The following is a 10,340-nucleotide window of genomic DNA, read 5'->3' as shown; positions in this document are numbered from 1 at the left end:
GCCTTAGCCTGCTCCGAAGAACACTTGCACCCTTTCATGGTGTGGGAGGGGGCAAATGGATGTGTATCCAGGCCAAGGGGTACTTTGCTGGGAAAGAAATCCAGAGAGGAGTAATCTGAGCACATGGCAGCAGGATAGCACCGTTAAGGAGTCGACAGCATGAACCCAGCCAACACCAATGACCTGTGTGCAAACAAGTTACAAAAGGCAGCATTTGCTCTCCTGCTTACACAGTGTTGTGCTTCTGCACCTGCACAGCCATTCCAGAGGAGCTCCTGCACTCACTGGAGGTGACTGCTCAGCTTCCTTGCTAGTTTGCTCAGGACAATCCTACTGCTCGTTCTCCAGCACTTGCAGATGTGCTCTGGGATCCTGGCCTTTCCCTGGGAGTCATCATACCCAGACCCAGAGGCTTCTCCTCAAACATCACCCAGCCCCTTCCCTCTTCTCTCCCATTTCCCATCCTACCACTGTGCCTCTCCAGCTCTCTGCACAACCATTCTGGGAACATCATTCTGCAAGTGGTCTGGGGAAAGTGTGGTGGGAAGAAGGCTCAAGCTGGGATCTTCAGAGAACATGTAGAAAGACAAAAGCTGTAGTACCACTGAGTAGGAGTCCTGTCAGTGGAAGAGCATGTCTGCAAGCAGCTGAGGAAGATGCAGTCAGTAATGGTTCTTTGGGTGAGCATCATCAGAAGTCAGAGAAGTTTCTTCTTTGCTCAGCTGCTTTGCTCCTTATGCTTTGCTGGGAGCAGTGGAGGAGCTGAGTTCTCCGCCCTGCAGTAGATGAGGACACCTCAGCCATCTCAAGTCTGGCCCAGCCATGCCAGTGAATCTTGGTGGTGGTGCCACAGCTGGTGCATGGTACAGATGGACTGTGCATGGGTCTGCACAGCTGCAGTCCATAAGGCATCCCAAACATGTCCCCTCTGCTGCCTGACCCAGCCAGGGGCTTGGACTTTCACCCAGCTTCAAAAGCCTTTGAGCTTATTGCCTTTTCCAGGTCTACTAAAGCAGGACTAGTGGCCGGTAAGGTTCCCAAGGCACCAAACAGTGGTTTCCTTGGAGAAGTCCAAGCTGGCTTGTGTGAGTCCAGCCGGTGGCCAGGCTAGCAGCCTTTGCCCACAGGAGAAGCAGCCCTCAGAGCAGGATGGCAGTGGTAGCACAGGCACAGAGCCCTGGGAGTGCAAAGCTGCCCTGCCAGCATTACCCAGTGGGCACAGAGCCACATGAGGACACCAGGAAGGGTCTCACATTCTTTCACCTCCTCGAAGAAAGGGTTGGGGGAAAGGCCAGCCCCAGCCATGCAGCACCTCCCAATCACCTTGGCACCATTATGTGAGCAGCAGCGTTACAGCTTTCCCTTGCTGCCAGGGGAGGACCTGCACCGCTGCCTCTGCTGACCTGAGGCGAACTCCTCCGTATGCTGTGTGCCAGCACTGGCAGGGTGGGTTCCTGTTTCTTCGTTCCAGCATTCTTCCCTTCCAGCAAGGGTACTCACACCTGGGCACAGAGCTCTGAGAGCACTTCTTCCTTCACTAGATGCTCAGGGGTCCCAGCAGCCCATGCTCATGCCCATTGGTGAGCATCCTTACCCATGGCTCCCCAGACTGCCCCATAGGCTGGGGGCTGGCAGTGGCAGGGTTCCATCCACCCCACCCAGGGTACCCCCACCACCACTGTGCAGACCCCATGTGTGTCAGCATGGCCTCATAGGCAAAAAAGCAGCCCCACGCCCAGGCTGGCTTGGGGCGGGTTAAAATTTTCCCTGTTACCTCACACTGGCCTCTGGTCCTATGGAAAAACAAACCATCTGGTAATCATATTTCTCTTCTGGCTGTCTGAGCCTGCGGGAATGCTTGGCTGGCTTTCGTCAGAGAGAAGAGCAAAAGGGAAGGCGTTGGATGCAGCGTGGGAGCTGGAAGAAAAGGCATGGCTCACTTGGACCCTCTGCCACCCATGTGCCGCCAGGCACAGCTACACGCTGTCACCCCTGTGGTGGGACCCTGCAGGGCAGCTTCTCCAGGGCTGGATCTGCTGTCAGGCCATACCTCATCCCAGCTCTGGTCCCTTCACCCACCAAGGCACAGACCCACTTGCCGAGCAGGCTCATTGTTGTGGGGAGGGGATGTGAAGCTCTTGAGCCACTGCAACACCATCCTCTGACCTCCACGACATGCCAGCCCGGGTTTGCTTTGTCACAGCCTGGTTCTGAGCTCTCTCAGGGAGCCAAAAGCCCATCCCTGCTTTCCTTGCTGCCTGATCTCTGAAGTATGGTTTCATTTTCCTTTTCCTCTGCACCAGCAGCAAGCTCCAGGATGCATGGGGCTCTTGCTTTTTCGCACACTCTCCAGTCGTTCCCCCTGTGCTAGCGTCAAGATGCAGTTCTGCACAAAGCCAACCTGACCCATGCCATGCTGCTGCAGTGATGCTGTGCCCCAGCCCAGGTGTTCCTGTCCCTGTCCCCAGGTTCCCTGCATGTCTATTACCAAGTGTTCCTGCTCCCATTTTTTCAGCACGTGCCCTTTGAACTCGCTATTTGCAATCACTCCGGTGGCCATCCCAGCTGACTAGGTGCAAGCCTAGCATGCAGCCCAGCTCTCCTTCCAGTAGGGCCAACTCCAGCCTGCAGCCTTTTCCTAGAAGCATGAAACAAGCCAGCTACCCTTACTGGCAGGGACAGATTCCCAGCTCAGTGCCAAGCGTCCTCAGCTCTTCTGTGGACAGTGAAGAGCAGATATACAACACCCAGCCATCTTGCTGTTCCCCAATCTGCTTCCCTGGCTCCACAGTGCTGAACAGAAGTGGCTGTCCCCAAAAGGATGAGTGGCTGCGGCCCAGAGCAGAGCAAGTTACAGAGGAGGCAGTGCAGGGGCCACCAGCATACACTGCAGATGGGGAAATCCCAATGGGTCATAATGATAAGCAAAGATAAGCATCTTTGCTATCTTTTTTTTTTAATTCTTCTAATTTTTGAAGAGGAAAAGTTAAGCTGGTTGTTTCAAATCCCCAAACCCTCTCGCTCCTGTCAGCCCTCCTGGAGCAGCAGTATGCAGCTGGGGCTGCCCATTGTCCCTGTGGGTCGTGGCTGCCTTGCAGCTGCCTGTGGAAACTCAGAAACTTGTGATGGTGCCAGGCATGAAGCATGGAGGCATGGAGCTGCTCCTGGCACAGCATCACCAGTCCTGGTGAGTGTTGGCTCTGCCATGCTGGCTTTGAGTAGTGTTATGTGGAGATAGGAGTGGCACTTGATCCTTATGGGTGCCTCCCAACTCAGGATATTCTATGGTTCTGTGTCACCTCATTCGAAATAAAGAGGGCTGTGAAGTAGAGCAAGTGTGGAGTGATGTTTTTCTCGCCGAATTCCAAATCATTTGTTTTGAGTTAGGGCTGGTGGTGGGCAGCTGGAGCACGGGGATGCTGTGAGGTTTGGATGCCAGGAGGGATGGGAATGGGCACTCTGTGATGCTGGTGGAGTGACCGAGCTCCATGCTGCAAGCTGGCAGCTCCATTTGGGCCGGCACTGTGTGTCATGGGGCTGCCCCACAGAAAATGGGGTGAATGCAGTTTGGGCTGGCATGGAAGATGGGGCACAAGAAAATGTTGTTCACTTTCCTTCACTTTCCTTCACTTTCCAATCAGGACAAGGTGTAGATGGCCTCTCCTGGCTCTCCTGCCTGTATGTCAGGGGACAGCAGGGCACAGAGCCCCATTTCTGCTCCCCATAGGGTAGCATTCCCCTCTCCAAGGGGCACAGGGTCGGCAGGCAGCACGGCGGGGAGCGGCAGCTCTCTGGCAGTGTTTCTCCAATGAGAAACGAAACGATTTGGGCGAAAGGCATGCCCCGAAATAACACTGGGGCTGCTCCAAGCTGCTGGAGCGTGGCGTGGGGCAGCCGGTCTGAGAGCTGCCATTGTGCGGGGCCGGATGGGCAGCACGCACCCACCCCAACAGCCCGGCCCCGGCGGTGACTCACATTTGCTATAAACACGTCTCCCGGCGGGTAATGAATCCTGGCCTTTGCTGCTTTTTGGGAGGGCTCTGGGTTTGCTTCAGGGTTCTCCCCCCGCCCCGCTCCCCTTCCCCTCCTGGAAGCCCGGCTGCTGCGCGTGATTGTTTCCCGATGCTGAGCACAGCCAGCGCACTGAGCAGCTTTTTCCAGCTGATGCGTGGGCTGCGTGGGATGAGCTTTGCTTTAACCCTTCCAGGGGCTGCGGGGACTCCTGCTGCCCCACGGCGTTCCCTCGGTAAGCAACCAGCCGGGACCACAATCAGCGAGAGCTTTATTGCATTTGCACATAAAAGCCACAGAATACATTATAAAGCAGAAGGAGGCCAAGGGGTGGAGAGGTGAGGCTGATGGCAGAAGCAGGTAGCGCCGGGGCACCGTGGGCACCGTGGGTGCGAGCTGCTGCAGCTGGTCACGCAGGGAAGGTCCTCCCGTGGGGCTCTGGATCTGGAAAGCTAGAGGCCAACCAAAGGAGATGGTCAGGCCCAGGCTGGCATCTACTTCTCCTCCTCCTCCTCCCAGAAACACCCCACAAGTGCTGCACGGTCCCAGGGCCCCGCAGGTTGTCCCAATGTCCCGAGCACTGTGCTGACATCACCCACCTGTGCTCAGCACCAGGGAGCACTAGCACACACCTCTCTGCACCGCCATGCCTGCTGGGGCTGCTCTCCCCTGGTTTCAGAACCTACCATCCATGTACCCTGCCCACCCCTACCGATGGAAGTGGGGCACTGTCCCCATGTAGAGCACCTCCCTGCTGCCCACATCCCGTCCTTTGCATCGTTTTCACATTTTGTTTGTGTTGGTAAATGGTGAGCAGAGGCACACGGGGATGGGTTTTGTGTTTGGTGTGGCACAGCCTGCCCTGCTCTGGTTGTGCTTGGAGATGTGCTGCGCCATCCTGCACACCTTGAGATCATAGCACTTCACACAGGTATAGAAATCTACTCAAGGCAAGAGAAGCAGCAGCATTTGTGTGTAACTGGAAACTGGTTTTAAGCAGGGTCTTCAGTTTCTCAGGGCTCTAAGTGCTGCCTTTTTAACTGCCTTTTTACAGCACAGCACTCCCACGTGGGAGGCTCTGTGCTGAGCTGCACATGCAGACATCCCCAGGACACAGCACTGCCTACAGCAGGAACCAGCAACTGGCTGGCTGCTCCTTATCCCCCCCAGAACAATTCTTCCCAGAAGGACCACTCCAAACAACCCACTGAGGGAAAAATTTGGGGCATACTCCTCTTGGAGCTGCCCCATTTCCCTTTGCCTGAGAAAATCCTGCTGGATTGCCATGCTAGATTGATGCCAGCAGTGGCTGCAACCCTGGGTTCAGGGTGATGCTGCTCCAGCCTCCCAGCCCAGCTCTCTGTACCGTGATGGCTGCACCACCCCAGGGCACCCCAGGGCTCATTGAGAGGGGCAGAATGCAACCAGGCTCCAGAACCAAGCAGCATAAATCCCCTTTCCCGGTTCTGGCCTGCTCTCTGCTGCAGATACACATGCATTCAGACAAAGGACCGCTTCCAGAAGCAAACATTGCTGCTGAGACGCTGCTTGCAGGGAGGCAGAATGCAGCGCTCGGGGAGCATTTCAGGCACGCACAGCCCAGCGTTCCCTTCCGAAATCAAAGCAGCTCCTTATAGAAGCAGCATGCGCCTTGGTACATCAGTAGCAGGCTGAGGCTGGGCACAGGGCACGGCTCACCCCGTGTCACCCAGCTGGGTGTGCTCCCTGCGTGCGGATCAGGCGCCAGTGCGTGTTCTGGGAAGGGGCATCCCTGCTCTGAGCCACACGAACATGGCTGTGGGAATCCAGAGCCGCTCCGGTTCCACGCTTGGCGAGTTTTAGTCTGCGGGATGCTTTCAGGGTGATTCGGCACCGCTTGTTCCTCGTCGCGGGGCTGGGGCGGGGGAGGCGCACATCTGGCACTGGAGGAGCCACACATCTGGTACATTCAGTACTTCCTCAAAGTCACTGCCACGTTACCCTTTGGATGGAGGCCTGGGGCTCCGTGCACAGCACGGTGGATTAAGATCCACAGCTGCATTTTTTTTTTTTTTTCTTTTCTTTCTTTCTTTTTTTTTTTCGTAGCAAAAATAACCCTCTCAGCAGATCTTTGCAACTGAAAATGGGAGCAGGGAAATTGGACTCAGACCCTGACCTTCCTGCACGTCCTTCCATTTGAGCTCTGTGCCAGCGCCAGCTGCCACTGGAGGGGTCTGGGGCCACTGGGGACCTTCTCTGGAAAACGTCCTTCTGTTGCAAAACGCCAGGCCAGCGAGATCAAATCTGCTTTGTCAGGCCAGCTGCAGCCTGAGGCTGTGTGCTGGGAGCCTCTTCCCTTGGTGCAAGTGGTGTAAGAAGAGCATGTGTTAGGACCTGAGGCCAGCAGACCCAGAGCTGGTGCCAGCCTGGCCACACATGTGCCCCAACAGACCAGGGTCTGGAAGGTCCCAGTGTTGGTGGGACCAATCCTGCACTGGGACATGGTGCTGGTCTCCTGCTGGGCAGCTGCACTGATTGCCACTGCAGGAAACACCTCTGGCCATCAACACACGCTTCTCATGTGTCCTTCCCCATAGCATAGCATGAGGAGCCAACATCCCCAGGTGGGAAGGGGCTGGGAGCATGCACACAGAATCACAGAACCACAGAACCACAGACTGGCTTGGAAAAGACACTGAAACCCATCCAGCCCCAACCCCTGCCATGGGCAGGGACACTTCCCAGAGTTGGCTGCCCAAAGCCCCATCCAACCTGGCCCTGAGCACTGTGAAGGATGGGGCATCCACAGCTTCTCTGAGCAGCTGTGACAGGGCCTCACCAACCTCACAGGGAGCATTTTCTAATATCCAATATAAGCCTATCATTTTTTTTAGTGTGATATCATTACCCTTTGAAACATCAAAATATTGTCCATATCTTGGGTTTTTACAAACGCTGTGCTTTTCCATTAGGGTACAAAAATATTACAGTCCATGGAATGGATGGATGGACGAATTGATGGATGGGTGGATGGATGGATGGATCGGTAGATGGGTGGGTGAATGAATAGGGGGTGGATGGACGGATGGATGGATGCTCGGACGGACGGACGTGTGCTTGAGTGGAGGAAGGGTCACACAATGCGCATCGTTCAGAGGCCGGGTCAAGCCGTGCGATTGGAGTGGGGTTCGCGGGGCAAGAGGGACATCTAGTGACTGCGGGAGCAAAGCGAGAACAAGGGCTCGTCCTTTCCGCTGGAAACCCTGCCTCTGAGGGGAAAATTACCCTTTCCATAAGCCATAAGCTTGAAATTAGCATAATTAAAAGTGACTAGCAGCAATACAAGAAAAAAAAAAGCAACATCTGAATTACAATTAAATGAGAATAATTTCAATTTAAAGAGCCTCTCCAGTGAAAGTCACTTTCCCTCAGGGGAAACGATCTACTCTTTCAACTCTGTTTATGCACTTTTTTTGCAAAAAAAAAACCTTTTGCAAATGAAATCTAGAAAAATGCACACAGCAATACTCCCAGCACAATTTTGGGAGCATGGCTTGGGGTGGATATGAGCCATCATAGGGGCTGAATTTGGTCTGCAGCCCCACCGCACTCCGGGGTTTGGAGCAGGATGAGGCACTGCACCAATTCCTTCCTGCCAAAATCCCAGTTTCCCACAAAATAATACATTCCCAAAGAGTTTCACTGAGCCAGATGCTTCCAAAAATGTTGAATCATTCTGTCTGGATAAAGCGCATCGCTTTGAGAGAGGCGAGCGGTGCATTAAAGCTCTTCTGTTAATTAACTGTGACATTCATATCGTCCTGAGTGTTCACTTCGGTATTAAAGATGTGCATATGTTTCTCCCACTGACGTGGCTGTGGGTGCAACACTCTGATGGGTGTTCTCTGCAGCACTCTGAGTTCCTATTAAATGTAGAACTGGGACATCTCACAAGTAAAGTGAAACACTGCGACTTCCTCCAAAGAAAACAGACAATCTTCATGCCATCTTCATTTGAGTTGCACCAAGGAAGAGTTTAATGCATTCCTTATGATTCCATTGCTATCATTGCTGTCATCAGCATATTCCCAGCAGATACTGCAACTGTTGTTTAATCAGCTTTTTCTCCAGGCCTTGCTCAAGCCCAGATAACAATGGACAAGCAGCTAGATTCCCATTAAAATTAGTTTTTTTGATTTGTTGTTGCTGTTTCTCTTTGCAAAACAACCCGGCGAGGGCTCAGCTCCATTGCCATACTCGCTGAAGCCTGAATGCATAGGAGAATAGGCTGTGCCCCTCTCCCTTGAGGATGGGTCCCCGAGCAGCAGAACAAGCTTTGAAGGACCCCAGCCTGGATTTGTTATTTTCTGTACTCCCAGTTTCTGAGAAATCCCCAGCTTCATTAGCAAGAGCACAGCATTTCCCAGCCACAGCTTCTCTGACAGCTTTCTCTGTTGTAGGTCATCTTCAGATAGCTAAAACAAAACAGCAGCCTGTATCAAAGCAAAAAGCAGAATTCTGATGGAACTGGAGGATCAGGACTCCTGGCGGGGATGGTCCAGGCAGAGGATGTCACCATGGGTTCACGTGGGGTTGAGTGCGGATCCAGAACAGCCTCGGTCTGCAGGAACCATTGGTCCCTGGGCAAAGCAACTGTCCTTGAGGACAGCACCTTAATGACAGCACTGACTGCAGCTCTGGCATCTGCGCAGACACAGAGGCTCCATCTGACCCCATCAGCTGTGCCCAAAGCGCCCGCGTCCTCCTGTCCAGGAGCATCTGCCATGCTGCTGCCCGTGCCCCCCGCCCTGCCCAGGGGAGGCTCTGCAGGATGGAGAGAGGGACAAGGCATCCAGCCCCGGGGATTGCCAGGAGGAGCAATATATTTCCCATGTGTCACAGTGCAGAAATGTATTGCAGTGGTTGCAATGTGGGGGAAATGGGTGACACATATTTTACACAGGAGGAGATCGACTGATGGAAAATATATTTGTTTCCACTTTCGAGTGGCAATAGAGAGATGTAAAGCCTGGAAGCAGAAGGCAGGGGAAGGGCTTGGGACACAGACACAGTGGATCTGTTCAGACAAGAGGGTGGTGAGATACTTGTTTTCCTACCATTACCATAACCGTAATCATAACCACGAGCATAACCGTAAGGATAGGCATAATTTGGTTTGGAAAACCAAACACTGTGCAAGCCAAGTACCCTCCCTGGTAAAAAAGAAAGCCTAGGATCGCTCAGGAAGTGCATCACCCACTTTTCATAAACGAAATAATCATAACGGATAGGTTTTGCACACCCCCCCCACCTTCCCTCTGAGCTGCTGGATGGAGAAGGATGCAGAGGGAAGGATGGCACTGGGAACGGTGGGGTGGCCCAGGAGAAGAACAGTCAAAGCCTGTTGGTAGCAGAGCTGCACAGACATTTATTGAACACAAACACTGACAAACACGGCTGGCTCACAGATCTTCCTGAGCTATTGTCCAAAGGTTGCTTGTGGGGATTGTCAAAGAGTGCTTTCATTTGCCCCTGGGGGTGTGAATCCTGTACAGCTGAATTCTTCCTGCATCCAGTTGCTCGTTACAAAAAGGGAATTTTGTGTATGTGTGTTTGTGTGTGAGAGAGAGTGAGATTCCCTTCCTCGAGTATTAAAAATGGCTTGTCTGGACCCTGCCATGTTGCAAAGAGAGACATCTGTGCGTGAACCCATGCATGCACGTAGGCTTGGCTCCCACACATTCTGCTTCCAAAACAACACAGGGGTGAAAAACTACACCTTATCCTTGGGGAAGGGGCATGAGGCAGCAAGGGGAGGTCAGGGGGTGAAGCAAATGCAGGGGGAGCACTGGGGAGACCAGGGGAGGGCAGCGAGCACAGCTCTGGATGGTGTCACGGGGCCATAGGCTACAGCAACAACAGCCAACGTCAACGCAAACATTTCAGTAGCTACACTAGACTGACACTGGAGACCCGGCGTCTTCTTGAGTCACACCAGTGAAACCCCCTCTCCCTGACCCCCCTGGAAAGAAGATGAAGTAATTACACCATACGCTGAAAACAAGGACCATAACCAAAGAGTTCAGGAGCGATCTCAGGAGCACAGTAAGGAGGTCATAAAGAAACGTTCCAGTGGGTGCTTATGCGTGTGTATTTATATATATATATATCTGTTAGTAAAGAAAAGAGTATCTGTGGAGGTAAGGGGAAGACGGTAAATGTATAGGTTGTACAGGCTGGGTGGAGTGCCCTTGGCTGGAGAGGGTCGGGTGGTGCGGAGTGGAGGATGGTGGGTGGAAATTAGAGTGCGCCCATTCCAGTGACCTCAGACGTCAGCCTAGAATAGACAG

At 53.5% G+C, this 10,340-nt stretch overlaps 1 protein-coding gene across 12 annotated transcripts in view; it reads right to left on the bottom strand.

The window, feature by feature from the left end:
• Positions 1 to 4,420: 4,420 nt before the first annotated feature.
• The window catches only part of PCBP3 (poly(rC) binding protein 3), a 46,486-nt gene continuing 40,566 nt past the window's right edge, over positions 4,421 to 10,340 (bottom strand). For 9 of the 12 annotated variants that reach the window (XM_048953591.1, XM_048953601.1, XM_048953597.1 and 6 more), the window contains one exon: positions 9,441 to 10,327. In XM_048953591.1, the coding sequence (XP_048809548.1) occupies positions 10,291 to 10,327 (37 nt within the window). In that variant the 3' untranslated portion in view covers positions 9,441 to 10,290. Of the gene's footprint in view, positions 4,464 to 9,440; positions 10,328 to 10,340 lie in introns of those variants that run through there. The other 3 variants (XM_048953589.1, XM_048953593.1, XM_048953590.1) reach the window with 1 other exon arrangement.

Source organism: Lagopus muta, chromosome 8 (assembly GCF_023343835.1).
Source record: "Lagopus muta isolate bLagMut1 chromosome 8, bLagMut1 primary, whole genome shotgun sequence".
Taxonomy (NCBI): domain Eukaryota; kingdom Metazoa; phylum Chordata; class Aves; order Galliformes; family Phasianidae; genus Lagopus; species Lagopus muta.
Note: the sequence above shows the minus strand (reverse complement) of the source record. Positions and strands in the feature narration are given on the sequence as shown.